An 18,397-nucleotide genomic window follows, 5' to 3' on the forward strand; every position below is an offset into this window, starting at 1 on the left:
ATTCATTTTGCAATGAATGCATATGCATGGTGAACAGTGGCTGACTTGCACAATTAGCTACGACGAGGAATGTTCAACATACTTATCTCAAAAGAAATGTATCCCATCTTTTTGTCATACAGATGGCTCAGAAGGTGAAACTGAAACATCATGAAATTACAGACTCATTAAACAAAGCGTTCGTTGAATAAAAATATTTTTCTTAAAAGCGGTCGTCCATCTCGGAGGAGCTGTAACTCAGTAGGAGGGCCTCTGCTTTGCATGCGGAAGGTCCCAGGCTCAGTCTCCAGGATCTCTCGTCAGAAGAGCCAGGCAGCAGCTGCTGTGAAAGACTCTGCCAGAGACCCTGGAGAGTCACGTCTAGTCTGAGTAGATGGTCCTGACCCTGTTGGTCTTATTTGGTATGAGGGAGTTCCATGTGTGTTTCCTAAAATAAGCTGGCCATTGTAAATTGCTGGTCATTGACCGTGGAAAAGAAACTACTACTACATAAAATAAGCTGCCAGCAATAAAGTCTTAACGAATAAAATGGCTTCAGGGAATGAACGCACTAAATACCCACAGAATAAAATGTTCCAGAAGACCAAAAGGGAGATGGCTGAGGGGCCCTGCTGGGGTAAGGAAACCTGCAGTCTGAGAGCCACAGCTGAAAAGGCCCTGCCTCTTAAGCCAGTCAGTCTCATCTCTGTTAATGAAGGCGTGAAGAGCAGGGTGCTGATACTGAGCTTCATAGCGCATAAAGAGTCTTGCATGGCTGAAACAGTCTCAGATCCGGCTGGTTTCAAACTTAAGGACCATCAAAAAACACACATCCATGTAAGTCCTCCTGCGTGAGTGGACATCACATTTAACATGTACACTAGCTGATAGAGTTTGCAGTGGCTGCCTGTCCACTGCAGCTGTCACTATAGAATGCCAGTGTGGAAATGGTATTTTTTCCCCACTGGCTTCCACCTGGCAGCAATCATGTTTAACGTAATAGAATATATGGAGGAGGGTTTTGTTTGTTTTGGCAGATCAGAGGCAGATGCCCAGAAGTTGTGACTACACCTTGCTAAAACACAAATGAACTAGCTGTGGGAGTGGTGACTGTAACATCCTGAATGGCCTCATAGTCTTTGAAAAATGGCAAAGAAAAATTTCGAATTTTGTGTGGGCAGGCAAGAAACCACGTGTTAAAATGAAAGTGTTACAGGATGCGAAAGAAAGAGGTGGCTTGCAACTGCCCAACTTAAGACTGTATTATGAAGCAATTTGTTTGACATGGATAAAGGATTGGATAACGTTGAAAAATCGCAAGCTTCTGGCATTGGAAGGTTATAAGAAAATATTTGGATGGCATGCATACCTATGGTATGATAAAATAAAAGCGGACTCTCTGTTTCTGCATCACTATATTAGAAGAAGCCTCTTCACAATCTGGAAGAAATATAAGATGTATCTGGAAGATCAAATCCCCTCTTGGGTGGTCCCGTATGAAGTAATAGACCCGAGAACTGTCGAGAATGAACAGCAACGTTTAACTTATAAGGAGATAACACAAATACAATATTCAACATTAAGAATAAAGTCACAAGAAGAATTGTCTCCTTGCTATAGTTGGTTTCAATATAGACAGATAAGGGATCTTTATAAATCGGACTGTTCAAGGGGAGGAATAAGAATGGAAAATACAGAATTGGAAGAAGTAATGCTACAAGAAGGCAAGAAACAAATCTCAAAGATCTACTTCTAAAATGGTACACTGAGGATGAAACAGTGAAAGTACAGATGGTGAAGTGGGCAATAAATTTTCATAAAGAAATAGCAATGGAGGCATGGGAGCACTTGTGGAAGAATACAATTAAGATTACAACGTGTACGAATATTAAAGAAAATGTATACAAGATGATATACAGATAGTACCTAACACCGAAGAAAATTGCGCTGGGGAACGCTAAAATGTCAGATAAGTGCTGGAAATGCAAAAAGCACGAAGGATCATTATACCATATGTGGTGGACTTGTGAAGTAGCGAAGCAGTACTGGGGAGATATAATAGAAGTAATTAATGAGGTGTTACAAACCCAAATAAATAAGAACCCAGAACTGCTGCTACTAAATTTGGGAATGGAGAATGTTCCAGTGCAAAACAGAACATTGTTATTTTATATGACAGCTGCAGCAAGATTACTGTATGCGCAGAAATGGAAAGTGCAAGAAGTACCTACTGTAGAGGACTGGATTTACAAATTGCTGTACATGGCAGAGATGGATAAAATGACAAGAAAACTTAAAGACCTAGATCCGGGACAGTATTTGGCGGACTGGGCGAAAGTGAAACAATTTTTGGATAAAAAATGGGATGTGAAAGGAGAACTGTGGCAGTTTGAGAACTTTTGAAACGAGACATTTTAAACAGAAGAGAGAAGTGACTTTACCATTAAGAATTTATATCTATTTTAATCTAAGCTTGGATTATAATATAGCAGAAGAGGGATGAAATTTAGAACTGATTTTTTAAAGAATAAGATAGGGAGGTTATGATAAGTAATACCTTTATCAGAGTATATGAATAAGGGAATAGTTAAACAAATATACTGATGGGGCATACTATATATACTATTATGTTGGTAGATTAGATTGTATATTATATAATGAATGTGCAGTATGGTGCGGTGCCACATTGGTGGCAGGGTGCACAGTAGGGATGTTAATACATATTATAATGACAATAGTATATTTGATAGAATATATGTTTAAAAGAAATAGAATATGTTTAAACTAAGACTTTTGTTATATATTATATTATATTATATTATATTATATTATATTATATTATATTATATTATATTATATTATATTATATTATATTATATTATACTGGTCTATATTGAGGAGTATAAGATTTATACTATATTGATAGTATAATTGATAGATGTATATTATACTGATAGAATATTTGATAGTATAATTGATAGAAGCATGCTATATTGATAGGTTATTTGATATATATGATAGAATACCTGGAAAAAAAAATTAGAATGTGCTTAGACTAAGGGAATTATCAAGTAATAAGAGGGGTAAGGGTTGGAAAGCTGTTGGAAGTCGATAGAGAGGGGGGAGGAAAAGGGTGGGGATAGGGTTAATTAGATATTGAGGGAATGTATGTATTGAATTTGAAAAGTATACTCACCAATAAAATTTTCTAAAAACAAAAAACAAAAAAACTGAATGGCCTCATAGTCACTATCTCACACACGCAAGATAGGAAACTCCTTTATAATTACTGGTGTTTGTTACTTCTTAGGTGAATGGGAAAGGATCTCTATGGTGTGTGGACCCAGAATATAAGCCTAACCTTATTCAGGCTCTGAAGAAGCAACCTTTCCCCTCTGCATTTGCATTTTATACCCCGCCGGCATCACCACTGAGGTAAGATTCATTTTCAAAACACATAACGCAATACTGCTTACGTTCAGTCTGCTGAACATTCTTGCTCATAGGAAGGCATTTCCGTTAGTGGAATGGAATTTCTGCCCCCTCCTTTTTGCTGAAGCTCTCAGATCTCCCCAAAATACTCCTGTGGAACAGGGATCCCCTCCCGCTGGAATAGCAGGAGGGGTAAATTGGAGGTCTGCAGCAGGAAAAGAGAATCTCAAAAATCCCTGCCCTTTTGTTAATGGAAATGATTATTAGGATCCAGTGACTCCCATCTCCTTAGGGCCAAACAAGACACAGTGGGCATCCCTGGGTTGACACGCTGCCATTTTAAAGAGGGAGTAAACTCCTTTGAGCTGTGCCAGGGGGATCCTGATTCCAGTTGGGGCACCACTGTGATTTGTCCCTGTTTTCCTAACCTCAAATAGTGCATGGGGCATTATTTGCCTGTGTGCCCATCCCAAGCTGTTTTAGGTTGGGAAAACAGCATAGGGGGAGGTAGAATCCTGACCAAAACCGGGCCCCTGCGGCACAGTTTAAAGGAGTTCCAGGTGGGAACTCCCTCTTTAATATGGGAGCATGAACCCTGGGACACCCGTGGTGTCTAGTTGAGGCCTTAGTCTTCCACTGTTGAACAGCGTCAGGGGACAGGAGTCATTGGAATCAACTTAGTGGAAGAATTGCTGGATCTAAATAGTGTTTGTTTACTTTGTTTTTTAAAAATATAATTCTGTAAACCTATATCTGACTCACAATCCTTTTTGAAAATGAGGGAAGGGCTACAGTTAGACAGTAGAAATACGCATATTTTGCATGGCCAAGGTCACAGTTCAGTCTCTGGCACCTCCAGATAGAAGTGCTAAGAAGATTTCCTCCAGCCACGGACAGCCACTTCTTATCAAGAGTAGACAGTAGTGGGATGGATGATCCAACGGGTATGATTTGGTATAAGGCGGCTTCATTGGTCCAGTGTAAGTGTTGGCCTCCTTTGATTTTCATGGGAACTTTGAATCTTATCAGAAGCTTAAAAACAAAACCTTGGTATTTTGTGCTAGTTGAGAGGGGCCAAATAGAAGCTGTATAAACCAGGAAACTTGGAACTTCAGGAATAAACTGTGCAGATTACAGTTGGGCTCTGATCCCACTAAGTGTCTTAAGATTGCAGACTCAAATTTGAATGGATTTTCATTTTTCAGGTGGGCTTTGCACAGTATAGCTGAAAGTGAGGCATGGGCCAATTTTTGGAATTGTTGTCCCTCCCCCAGTTTGTGTCAAATCAGTTAAATCTAAAAACACTAGAAAGTGAATGGATTTGTGGAGAGAGGGGGCCATAGCATTCTGCTGCCTCATGGAAGCTCTGCCCTGATTGCCACTAGGTTACATTGGAAATCATCCATTTGTTACAGTCATGAGAGCTTCTTTTGGCTGAGGCTGCCTGTCCTACCAAGGAGTTGCGCTGACTTACTATGAAAAGAAACCCATGCTAGCGATGAAAATGATGGAGTAAATATCAGTGATGCTTTGCGCAAAACTAACTGTATTCAATTTTTAAAAAGAATTATGTATATTTTAACCATCAAAATAACTAATTAACACCTAGTATTTAAAGAGAAAAATCCTTGATCTAATAAAGATGGAATACTTTCTCAGGAAAATACCAAGAGCAAGACTAACTTTGAAGCAATGGTGTGTGACGACTAAAATAAAGTTTAAACATTCATATTTAGCAATAATAGAAAAACCAGTTCATTTATCCTCTCTCCTTTCCAAAGGAACTTATTCTTAAGCAGTTTCCAAACAATGATATTTGCAAGTTCTCACCTCAGATATTGCATTAAGATGTATTCAAATCAGAGTGGTTTTTTTCTTTTTAATTTAATTGTACTTATTAATTTAAAATATCTGTCTCACTTTTCTTGGCATGAAAAGCCTTCATATTTTGAAGGGGATTTTTAAAAGCCCTCTGTCAGACCTTGGTCTGGAATCCAAATCTAGAGATTGGTCTTATTCCAAGAGGTCAAGGAAAAAATGCAGTGAAAAGTAACTGAGCTGGTGTTGAACCAGAGCACTGAAAAACAGAAACAGAAAAAGAATACAAAAGTGTTGCTTTGCCCTCAAAAGAGGCTACACTGCTCAGGACTGTGGAAACCAGCCAGAAGGGGCAGTCAGGACTTCAACATGGGTGTGCATGTTGTGGTTTAACTATTTACCTAGGCTTGCAAACCTTCAGATAGTGGCTAGAGGTCTCCTGAAATTATAGCTGATCTCAAGGCAACAGAAATCAATTCCCCTGGAGAAAATGGCTGCTTTAGAAGGTGGATTCTGTGGCATTATACCCAGCTGAGTTCCCTCCCCAAAACCTGCTCCCCAAATCTTCAGGAATTTCCCTACCTGGAGTGGGCACCCCTACTTCTACCTCCACATAGGTTCACAAATCAAAAACAATCCCACACATAGGCTGTTGTTAGCTATTGCTGCTGAAGAATAGTGGTTAAGTGGTTGGGATGTGAATCAGCACTCTACTAGTTCAAATCTCTACTGCCATGAGCTCAGTAGGTGGCCTTGGGTAAACCACTCCTATCAACCCCAGCTCCCTATGTGTATTGTGGGGATAATAATGACACTGACATTGTTCACCACTGTGACTGGGGCTTTGATCTGTCTAGAAGAGCAGTATAGAAGTGAGTTATCGTTGTTATTGTTGTTGTAAGCTTTGGACAGGAAAAAAAAATAGAGGCACCCTCTCTTTGCCTAAATTTTTGCCTTCCAAGAGCTAATAACAGCACAAGCACTGGTAAACCTGGAAGAGTTAAATCATACACACTTCGGCACTGTGGCTGCAGTCTGAACTGGGGCCTTATACAATTACGTTGCCTTCTAAAAGCCACTGGGGAGAGAACTGATCTCTCAAAGTCTCATCTAATTAGACCTTGAGACAACCAGCATGCCATAGATGTTTCTAAAGTGTAGAAGCTAAAAAAAAGTCAGAACATAAATGGACCATTGCTAGATCAGAACAGTGGCCAGTTTAGTCCAGCATCCATTTCACACAGTGGCCAAGAAGTAGGGTTGCCAACCTCCAGATGGGGCCCAGGATTCTCTTGGAATTACAATTGATCTCCAGGCAACAGATACCAGTCTGGAGAAAATGGCTACTTTGGAAGGTAGCCCCCCTACATTCACAACAAATGTATTTTGTATCTTGAAGCTTGTGGTTGGAATATAAGACCATAGGATGGGAAGGGGGTCAGAATGCTGCTTCTCAGTCCACAGAACAGCTGAGAGGTAGCATTATGAGACACACACACACACAAAACCAGGCCCTTAATGGAACCAAATGACTTAACAGTACAGTCCATTTATGTCCAGTCAAGATCCATTATGGCCCACTTAACTGTTTAAGTTGTGCACCCTGCCTTTGCCTTTAGCCATCATGACTAATAGTAGTTTCTAATCACAGTTTAAAGTCACCTATGCTAGTGGCAATCAGTACATCCTCTGGCAGTGCAGTCCACATTTTGATCACTAGAAAAGTACTTCCTTTTTTTGGTTCTGAATTTATTGTGCATCTTCATTGGCTGCCAACGAGTTTTAGTATTCTGGAAGAGGGAGAAAAACTTCTCTACCCGCTTTTTCTACTCCATGCAATATTTTACAAATATCTATTATGTTCCCTCTTGAGTTTCTTTGGTTTTTTTAAAAACTGTAAAGCCCCCCCCCCCCCTTCAGCTTTTCCTTATAGTAAAGGTTAGAGATGTAACATTTCCAGAAATTTTGCAGCTATAGGGGGAAAAAATTACAGAAAAAAAATTTCACCCATCTTTTCCAGGAAAAAATGAAAATGTTCAGAAAAATACTTAAATATATGTGATATATAATTTTCTGTCATACCTAATTGGGTGGTGAGCAGTGGGGTGCCACAGGGGTCGGTATTGGGTCCAATGCTTTTTAACTTGTTTATTAATGATTTGGAATTGGGATTAAGCAGTGAAGTGGCTAAATTTGCAGATGACACGAAATTGTTCAGGGTGGTGAAAGCCAGAGAGGATTGTGAGGCACTCCAAAGGGATCTGTCGAGGCTAGAAGAGTGGGCATCCATGTGGCAAATGAGGTTCAATGTAGCCAAGTGCAAAGTAATGCACATTGGAACCAAAAATCCAAAATATAAATACAAGTTGATGGGGTCTGAACTGGCGGAGACTGACCAAGAGAGAGATCTTGGAGTCATGATAGATAACTCACTAAAAACGTCAGTACAGTGTGCGACTGCCATAAAAAAAGCTAATGCTATGCTAGGGGTTATTAGGAAAGGGATTGAAAACAAATCAGCCGGTATCATAATGCCTCTGTATAAATCGATGGTGAGGCCTCATTTGGAGTACTGTGTACAGTTCTGGTCGCCACACCTTAAAAAAGATATCATAGCACTGGAAAAAGTACAGAGAAGGGCAACTAAAATGATTAAAGGGTTGGAACACTTTCCCTATGAGGAAAGATTGAGGCGCTTGGGGCTCTTTAGCCTGGAGAAAAGACGACTGAGGGGAGACATGATAGAGGTTTACAAGATAATGCACGGGTTAGAGAAGGTCGAGAAAGATGTGTTTTTCTCCCTTTCTCACAATACAAGAACTCGTGGGCACTCTATGAAATTATTGAGCAGTCGGGTTAGAACAGATAGAAGAAAATACTACTTTACACAAAGGGTGATAAACACATGGAATTCGTTGCCACAGGAGGTGGTGGCAGCTACAAGCATTGCCAGCTTCAAGAGGGGACTGGACAAATATATGGAGCAGAGGTCCATCAGTGGCTATTAGCCACAGGAGATAGATGGTATTCTCTTTGTGGGGAGGTGGTGCTCTGTTGTCTTGGTGCTGGAAGGAAGGCAGTGGGAGGGCTTCTGGTGTCCTGGCCTCACTGACAGTCCTTTAGATGGCACTGGATTTCTAGCCACTGTGTGTGACAGAATGTTGGACTGGATGGGCCACTGGCCTGATCCAACATGGCTTTGCTTATGTTCTTATGTTCTAATCTAACAACATAGCAGTGTATCTTTTATAACAGTCAGCATAAAAATTGTAGCATTTGGCACATTTATGGAATTTAAAAGTATGAATAAATGACAGTGCAATCCTGAGGCCTGCCGTGCCGCCAGCACCCCCGTATCTGCTGTGCCACTCGTCCGCTCCCTAATGACATTTGTGGGAGAGTTATGCCAGCAACCGAGCCTGGCAAAGTGTAATGAAGCCGCAGCAGGAGGTGCATGCCCCGCTGTCCCCCTGACAACCCCGTCAGCATGCCCCAATGGCTGCGCCGCCCCCATGATAGGTGCGTGAGTGGCAAGCAAAGGCGCAGCCAATGCACGGGCCATGATCCCTGCTTCCCTTCGACACCTCCACCCACCCCCAGCCAGAGAGCAGGCAGCCAGGAACCACGTGCAGCTGTGGTCACGGCACCCACATTAGGGTGCCTGGCTGGGGGGAAGGCTGTCCACGGAAGGGGGGGGAAGGGGCTGGGGGGGGAGGCTGTCCTGGTGCTGCAAGGGCAGCCCCTGGCATGCTCCTTTCTCAGGAGTGGAGGTGAGTCACAGGCTGCCCAGGAAATGGCTCAGATAGCAGTCTAGAAGGATCACCAGGGGTTGGAACAGCCATGCTCCTTAACCTTTATGACGGGTCACGACTTGCCTGAAAGGGAAACAGACACATGTGTGGCTAGGGGCTGGGCCTTGCACAGGCCGTGGCCAGGTCCTCCACGTCCTGGGAGGCTGTCTGTAATCAGGGGCAGCAGCAGTGGCCACATCGTCACAAGTGCTGCCAGCAACCAGATGACGGATGCCCTCTGGTGGCAAAATGCTCCTCATCTGCATCTGGCTGTTCTGCTCCCATGGCTGCTTGGAAATCTGTCAGGGAGACAGTCAAGGGGTTACATGCTCGCCATCGTGAGGGAGTTATGAGTACCCAGTCACCCCGATCTGTGGCTGCACTTTCTCCTCTGCCCAAGGGGTTACATGCTCGCCATCGTGAGGGAGTTATGAGTACCCAGTCACCCCGATCTGTGGCTGCACTTTCTCCTCTGCCCAAGGGGAGGAGCCTGGCTGAGGGAGACCAAACAGAGCCCTGGCGTGGGCTGATCGGAACCTCCCCCCCCCAAACAGCTGAGTTGAGTACAGCTACCTGGGCAACTGCCTCTAGCAGGTGTGGGCTGAACCCTCCCGCCACCAAGCCTCAACCACAGAGGCCACCATTGGTGAAGGCACTGGTGAGGGGAGAGGGTAGGCTGGTGTGAACTGGCAAGCCAGGGCAACTGTCTCCTCAACTACTTCTTACCTATCGGTGCACCCTTGCCCCTTCCCAAACCAGCACTCAGGAGACAGGTAACCTGTAAGGCAACTCGAGTGGTGGTAGTTAGTCAGACATTCTGGACTTAGCTCTCCTCCCACGTGTGAGTGTGATGTGCACCCCGAATTCCCCAAAGTTCCCCTGGTGCACTCTTGCCCTGCCACCCTGAGCACCCTCTCCCACCTTGCACTCTTAAGTCCTCATGACAGAGGGCTCTAGGGCAGAACCTCTGGCCCCGTCTCTTCTTACCTAGATTCATGGGTGCCCTGGCTGAAGGTTATATAAGAGGACGGGGGACTGATTGGCTGCTAGAGAGGGGTCTTGGCTGCCACGGAGTTGGTGGTGGATTGGTTGCTGCAGTAGTTGGCAGCCTATGACCCGCCAAGCCACTTGGACGGGGCTGGGCATGGGGGAGGGAGGCAATTTTCCCCTACAGTGGGTACTTATGGGCTATATTGTCACTTTAGATGGTGTAACTTTCTGCTGCTACAGAGGGCATTCCCATTCCCCAAATGGCTCAGGAAGTGGACTCACTCGCACCCCACCTCCTGGCCTGCCAATGCAGGGGCTTATGCCCTGGTTATGCCCAAGCCCAGCCACCATGGCCACGTGCCAGCAGAGGACCTGGGGCTAGTTGCACCGGGCTGCTGCATCATTGTAGGGGCGAATACAACAATGTAAATCCAAGATATACCAGTGTAACTCCTAGCTGGCTCCCTCCTCAGTATTGCACTGTTATTTTTGTATAAAGGAAAATTGCAAATATATCCAGTACTTAAAAGGGAGTTGCAAACTGTTGAAGGCAGAAAACAAAATCCATAGTAAACAAAAAAAAAGTATTATTTGGACAGAAACACTTTCATACTTTCACAATATGTAAGACTTCCAATGTAGTTCGATATCAGCACTGAACACTAACAATCTATTATCATTAAACAAGTTAATAACAACAACAACCACCTTTGATTTATTTACTGCTCTTCAGGACAACTTAATGCCATACTTAGAGTGGTTTACAAAGTGTGTTGTTATTATAGTATATTACAGCATATTTATTTCCAAAAGCAATAAAATTTAAACAAATATTGCCTTCTCTGGCAATGGTGTCACAATCCTTCTATAAACAGCAGTGGCAGTTATAAGAGCCATCAGCTGCATTGGTTCATCATGTAGCAACAGAGATGCTATCATTTTGAAGCCACTGAACAGCAAAGGAGGTATGCAAAAGTGAGTTTTATCTTGGCTGGCAACGTTTGTGTCAACCTTGCGGCTTTTCTCTTTTTTCTGTTGTAGTGGTTCATCATCTCCTCGCTACTTGACCTCAGTCTTGAAACAGAGTCAGGGTCAGTCTATCAAAGGTAAGTGTATGTGTTCAAAGTGAAACATAGGGATCAAAAAACATTAATAAACTATTCTATCTTGCACCTGGTTGTTTCTTCTTCTGCCCAAATATGTGAGCGCCACCACCATGGGGCAAGATGCTACATCCTAACCAACATATGTGGTTGACTTGTGTGACTTGATATCTGGGCTTCCCATTCACGAACCAGGGCTTATATTGCCTGCCGGTTGCTACAATTGGCCATGGTGGGGGTTCAATCGGGGGCCAATGGACACTTGGAGGGGTTGCTTTATCCAGATTCCAAGGGCCACGCCACTGGTTTTGCCAGTGTAACTTTCCATTGGTTCTAGTGGGCATTCTTGGGTGGCGTGGCTTAAGGGTAAGGGAGTTGACTGCCTCCTGCCACATCTCAGGGCCTACCCTCTCCCTTCGACTAATGCAGGGGGTTGCACCAACAGCCCTGCAAGGGTGGGGGATCACACTGGTGCTCTGCACCAGTGCAATGATGCCAGGGCACTGCACTGGCATATCTCTGGGGCAGGTTGACTTCCTGAGCACTTCCTCATAACAGGATTGTGCTGTTAGTGCTGCTCTGGTCATCAGAACTTTATTCTTGAACTTCTCTCTCTCTCTCCACCCCTTCTCTCTTTACAGCTGCATTTGCAATCATGACTAAAATCTCATTTCAATTTTAATCTATTTTCCATTTATGTATATTTTCAAAATGTCCGTATTCCCCGTCTTTCTCCCCCCTTCCCCACCCTTTGTGCCTGTGATTTGGTGGGTGTTCCCTCTGACCTCACACTTCAGTAACTAAAAACTTGAAGGATGTTAGGGTATTTCACTTTAGTTACAAACTTGCTCATCTATGTGTGTGCATTAGCTGTATGATCTAAAAAGCCAGTGGGGTACAGTGGCAAAAGTATTAGGCTTGCGGGAAACATGAGTTCAGATCTTCATTTGTCTCTGAGCCTTGTCAAGTCATTGTGGATAGGTTAAGTATCGATTACCATTTTTTGATGGTACAATCATGTTTTGCTTTTTCAACAGAACTTAATGAGGCTGGTTTTCTTTTCCTTTTCAGACTCTGATATTGATGCTGCTACTGCCATGATGCTGTTGAATACTTCTATTGAACAAGGCATTTTAGATTGTAAGCACAAGACATTTTTACACCCTCTTTTAAAATTTGGTGTTAAGACATGGCAGTTCATTCCTAGGTTAGAGCAACTGACAGATACTTTGGCATTCAGAGATCACATTAAACCATCGTTTATAAACTGTTTTGATCAGTCCCTAGCTAGTTGTGGCAGCTGAATGTAGTCAGTCCAACAATCTAGAGCTTGTCAACTGGCACCATACTGGGATTTCAAACTAGGGTTTGTAGCTGGTTTGTTAACTGTAACTTATACTAACTGTGGTTTGTTGTGATGTCTGAATTCATAAACTTGGAGATAACAGTATAGAGAAGAAGCTCTGCTGGGAAACAAAAGAGAAACGAGAAGCAATCAAACCAGGAGTTATACACAAATTGAAATTTGACTTCCTGTTTGGGATCCATGGAGGTCTAACGCAGCTCCACTTGCGGAGCTGACCGGACTGCCGTTTTAACCGGCCGGAGGGGTGAAAATAGCCCGCGGCCGACTGCTCTCAGGCAGGGAGCAGGCAAAGAACGCTCAAGACCCTAGGGTGAGCTAGATCTCGGACGAGGGGGGGCTCTACACAGCGAGTCTCCCCCCGATCCTTGAGGTCCCACCTTGCGACGGGTCGGCTATAATCTCTGCGGCAGTTTTGGGGCCAATTCGGCTGGCATAAGACCTACATACCCAAGCATCGATTGGGGGAAGAAGCTGAGAGGAGAACTTAAAATCGAAACAGCGATTACAACCCGAGAAAAGTGAAGAGAAGGTAAAGATCATTATCTTCTGAGACGGGACAGATTGATAAAAACAGAGAGGAAAAAAAGTAGATTTTTAAACTGCAACAGACTAGTGAAAAGGAGGGGAAGACTCGGCAGGAATCGAATTTAAAAAGAGACTAAGTTTAAAGAAGTTATTAAAGAAATGGGACTATTGTTTTGAATACCTGTGGCTTTGGAGCTGTGAGAAAAAGACACCATCGCGAGATCTGCTGTGGGAAGACGGGAGACAGGAAGTGCGTAATAACAATAGAGTGGCTGGAGAGAAGCGGCCCTTGCTGGAGGGCAGGAAGTAGGGAATCGCCATTTTTGAAAGGGGAAGGGTCGCGGCTTCAGCGGAAGAGGAAGTAGGCCATCTTGGATTACAAAATCATAGAGAAACTATAGAGAAAAGACGCCCGACATTTTGGACTCTTTAAAACTTAATTTCTATAAGAAGACCGGGACATTTAAAATAGAAAAACGTTAAATTTTACGCCACGGAGTTAAGGAAGAGAGCGGATTCGTGGGAGCGAGCTAAAGCAAGCCCCACGATGTCAAAAAAAGAGTGGCAATCGGCAATAGAAAACCTGGATAAAAACCTGGACAAAAAACTTTTGGATATGATTAAAGAACTTAAGGACACGAAATTGGAGCTGATAAAAGAGGTTAAAGAGGTTACACAGACAGTAAAATCGGAGCTGTCAGAAGTGAAAAAAGGTATGGAAACAATACGAAGTGAACTACAAGGAACGCAGCAGAGAGTTAAAACAGTAGAAGACGCGATGGAGAATTTAGCAGACACGCAACAAACAGAGATGAGATTGGTGAAGGGGAGAATGTCAGTTGCAGAAACTAAACATATGGAGAAGCAGCTACGTTTTCGTGGCTTGCCAGAAGTGGAAGGAAAGTCAGCGCAAGAACAGATGACTGAGGTGTTGGCTGAATACCTGGGGAAGGAGGAGGAGGAAGTTGTGGCTATCCTAGATGTGGCGCACCGTGTGAACTCGAGAATTGCAGCCCAGAGGAAATTACCAAGGGATGTGATTGTGCAGTTTACAACTAGAAACATGAAAGAGAGGATTGTGACAAAACAGTTTCAAGATCCATTGGAGATTGATGGCAAGACGATTATTATAATGAAGGAGCTGCCCAGATCAGTGTTATCGGACCGGAAAAAATATAAAGTGCTAATTCAGACTTTGAAGGACATGAATATTAGGTACAGATGGGAGCTACCGGAAGGAGTGTCCTTTGAGTTTGGAGGGGCAAAAAAACGCATCAGATCTGAGCGGGAGATGGAGCGATTTATTAAGGACAATGAAAAAGACTTAACAACAAAACTATGAATATGGAGTGTAAAGTATTATCTTGGAATGTAAATGGACTAAACTCACCGAATAAGAGGAAAAATATTTTTCATTGGCTACTAAAACAAAAATGTGATATTGTTTGTTTGCAGGAGACCCATATTAGAAAACAGGATGTAAAATATTTAAAATCTGGAAAATTGGGCAAAGAATTTGTAGCGGCCTCCAACAAGAAAAAAAGAGGAGTGGTGTTGTACATAAAGGAGGAGCTGCAGCCAAAATTTGTTATGAGAGATGTGGAAGCTAGATTTGTAGCAGTGGAATGTAATTGGAATTTAAAGAGAGTGTTGGTAGTCGGACTTTATGCACCTAATGGTGCAAAGGAAAGCTTCTTTGAGGATTTAAGGAAGCATTTAGACGATCTTGCATATGACCAGATAATTCTTGCTGGAGACTTCAATGGAGTGACAGATTTGGAATTAGACAAAAAGACTACAACAGCACAAAAGAAAAGAGGACTATTGCCAAAGCTTTTTTTTGAGTTGATTCAACAAGAGACTCTCGAAGATGTATGGAGGAGAGAATATCCTAAAACCAGACAGTTTACTTTTTATTCTGCAAGGCATCTTACATTATCAAGAATTGACATGATCTGGGCCTCAAAAGACTTAGCGTTATGGACTAAGGAGGTAGAAATAATGCCGATGGTAGGCTCAGATCACAACCCAATTATATGGAAATTTGGAAAAAGGAGAAAAAGGAAAGCCTGGAGAATAAATGAGGACTTGTTACAGGAAAGAGAGAATATGGAAATATTGAGAAGAGAGACAAAGTTTTTCATACAATACAACGTGAACAAAGAAGTACCAACCAACAAAGTTTGGGATGCATACAAGGCGGTTGTAAGGGGCATACTAATGGACTTAAATGGTAGAGCAAGGAAAAAGAAAGAGGAGAAAAGACAAGAGATTGAGGAGAAAATAAAAGCCAAAGAAGCACAGTTAAAAAAGAGACCAGGAAAAAAGAAAATATACCAGGAAATCAAAATTCTTCAAGAACAGCTAACAGCAATGAGTAATAAAGAATTGGAGTGGAACCTTAAAAGATTGAATCAAAAAGCGTTTGAGGGTGCCAATAAACCTGGGAAATATTTGGCATGGCAATTGAAGAAGAAAAGGGAAAAGAAAACAATAAATAAAATCTGTGAAGAAAATAAAACATACTTGGAGCAGACTACCATCAGTAGAGCCTTTTATAAATTTTATGCTAAGCTGTATAATAAAAAAGAAGTAAACAAAGAATCAATAGCATCATATCTGGAGAAAACCAAACTTCCAGAAATCTCGGAAGCTTGGAGAAATAAGTTGAACAGTGAAGTAACTGATGAGGAAATAAGTAAGGCAATACAATCCGCAAATTTAGGAAAGGCGCCAGGGCCAGATGGACTTACGGCTAAATTTTATAAGATAATGGCCAATGAACTGGCACCATTCCTAAAAGAGGTGATGAATGGAGTTTTTAGGGATCAAAGGATTCCAGATACTTGGAGTGAAGCGAATATATCATTGATCCCAAAAGAGGGCCAAGACCTGACCAACGTGAAAAATTACAGACCTATATCACTACTTAACAATGACTATAAAATTTTTGCGAAGATATTGGCGGAGAGATTGAAGGGGTGGCTCTCGGAAGTTATAGAGGAGGAACAAGCAGGCTTTTTGCCAGACAGACAAATAAGAGACAATTTAAGGACAGTGATCAATGCTATTGAATATTATGACAAGCGTTGTGACAAAGAGGTTGGTTTCTTCTTTGTAGATGCTGAAAAAGCGTTTGACAATTTAAACTGGGACTTTATGTTTGCCACTATGGAAAAGCTACAACTGGGAGAAAGATTTGTCAAAGCAATTAAGGAAATTTATAGAGACCAGACTGCAGCAATTGTAGTGAATGATGAACTGACCAAGAAATTGACGATTAGTAAAGGAACAAGACAAGGTTGCCCGTTATCTCCATTGCTGTTCATTTTAGTATTGGAGATTCTGATGATACAAATACGACAAGACGAGGAAATACGAGGAATAAAAATAAAGGACTATTCATATAAGGTCAGAGCATTTGCAGATGACATAATGTTAATTGTAGAAGACCCACTGGAGAACATGCCAAAAGTGATAGATAAGATTAAGGAGTTTGGAGACTTGGCAGGTTTCTTCATTAACAAAAAGAAGTCAAAGATACTATGCAAAAACATGACTAAGCAGAAACAACAATTGTTAATGGAAACAACGGATTGTGAAGTAACTAGTAAGGTGAAATATTTGGGAGTTGAGCTGACTGCAAAAAATATAGATTTGTTCAAGAATAATTATGAAAAATTATGGATTCAGATAGAGAGAGACTTGATCAAATGGAATAGATTGAACTTGTCATGGCTGGGCAGGATTGCAGCAGTTAAGATGAATGTGTTACCAAGAGTAATGTTTTTGCTACAGACAATACCAATCATCAGAGACTCTAAACAATTTGAAAAATGGCAGAGGAAAATATCAGATTTTGTTTGGGCAGGCAAGAAGCCTCGAGTGAAAGTAAAAGTTTTACAAGATGCAAAGGAAAGAGGCGGAATGCAACTGCCCAACCTGAGACTTTATCATGATGCAATCTGCCTAGTTTGGCTAAAAGAGTGGATGACATTAAAGAATAAGAAACTATTAGCCCTAGAGGGATATAAAAAAATTTTTGGATGGCACGCATACCTATGGCATGACAAAGTGAAGGTCAACTCGATGTTCCTGCATCATTTTGTAAGGAGAAGTTTATATACAATCTGGAAGAAGTACAGAATTTATCTACATGAAGGAACCCCCTTGTGGGTGGTTCCATATGAGGTGATAGACCCGAGAGCTGTTGATAATGAACAACAATGCTTAACGTACAAAGAAATAACTAAAATTGAAGTATCTAAACTTAGAATAAAGACGCAAGAGGAACTATCACCTAACTATGATTGGTTCCAGTATAGGCAGATCAGAGACTTATACAATTCGGACTCTGCAAAAGGGGGCATACGAACAGAGAACTCGGAACTAGAGCAGACCCTTCTTAAAGAAGATAAGAAAAGAATATCCAAGGTATACCAAGTACTGCTGAAATGGTATACTGAGGACGAGACAGTTAAAACACAGATGGTGAAATGGGCTATAAATTTTAATAAAGAAATAACAATGGAGGCATGGGAATACTTGTGGAAAACTACAATGAAGATAACGACATGTACTAATATTAAAGAGAACATTTACAAAATGATTTATCGTTGGTACATGACACCAAAGAAGATTGCGCTAGGGAACTTGAATACTTCTAATAAATGCTGGAAATGTAAGAAACATGAGGGCTCCCTCTACCACATGTGGTGGTCGTGTGAGGTAGCTAGGCAGTACTGGGGGGAAATAATAAGAGAAATGAGTGAAATTTTACAGTTTCAAATAAATAAGAACCCAGAACTCCTGCTACTAAACTTGGGAATGGAGGGAATTCCAGCCCATCATAGGACGTTGATATTTTATATGACAGCAGCAGCTAGACTTTTGTATGCGCAAAAATGGAAAGTACAAGAAGTGCCAACTATTGAAGATTGGATCTACAAATTGCTGTATATGGCTGAAATGGACAAGATGACGAGAAAATTGAGAGATCTGGACTCAGGGCAGTTTAACACGGACTGGGAGAAGCTGAAACAACATCTGGAGAAGAAATGGGAGGTGGGAGGAAAACTGTGGCAGTTTGAGAACTACTGAAGTATAATATAAGTATAAAAGAGAGGGGTGACTTTACCGGGGGAGGAAGAGAAAAGTGAACTTATAAGCAGTTAGATTAATAGATTGATATATATATATAGATATGTATAGGTTAATTGATAGAACATTGATAGAGAATAATTAATGATAAGGTTTAAACATGAGGATTGAGTAACTAACAATATTTTCTTTCTTTGATAAGATTTATATGCACCAAACTGAATGTACAGAAGAGTTAAATTGATTGACTATGTGATGAGCTATATAGAATTACCATAAAAAGATGAAATGAG

The 18,397-nt window shown here is 41.8% G+C and overlaps 1 protein-coding gene across 1 annotated transcript in view; it reads left to right on the forward strand.

Annotated features, from left to right (window-relative positions):
- Positions 1-18,397, forward strand: part of FOXN2 (forkhead box N2) — a 69,647-nt gene that overhangs the window by 40,875 nt on the left and 10,375 nt on the right. The window contains exons 3-5 of the mRNA XM_054985781.1: positions 3,290-3,414; positions 11,052-11,116; positions 12,185-12,253. Coding sequence (XP_054841756.1) covers positions 3,290-3,414; positions 11,052-11,116; positions 12,185-12,253 — 259 coding nt within the window. The remainder of the gene's footprint in view (positions 1-3,289; positions 3,415-11,051; positions 11,117-12,184; positions 12,254-18,397) is intronic.

Source organism: Eublepharis macularius, chromosome 1, assembly GCF_028583425.1.
Source record: "Eublepharis macularius isolate TG4126 chromosome 1, MPM_Emac_v1.0, whole genome shotgun sequence".
In the NCBI taxonomy this organism is placed as follows: domain Eukaryota; kingdom Metazoa; phylum Chordata; class Lepidosauria; order Squamata; family Eublepharidae; genus Eublepharis; species Eublepharis macularius.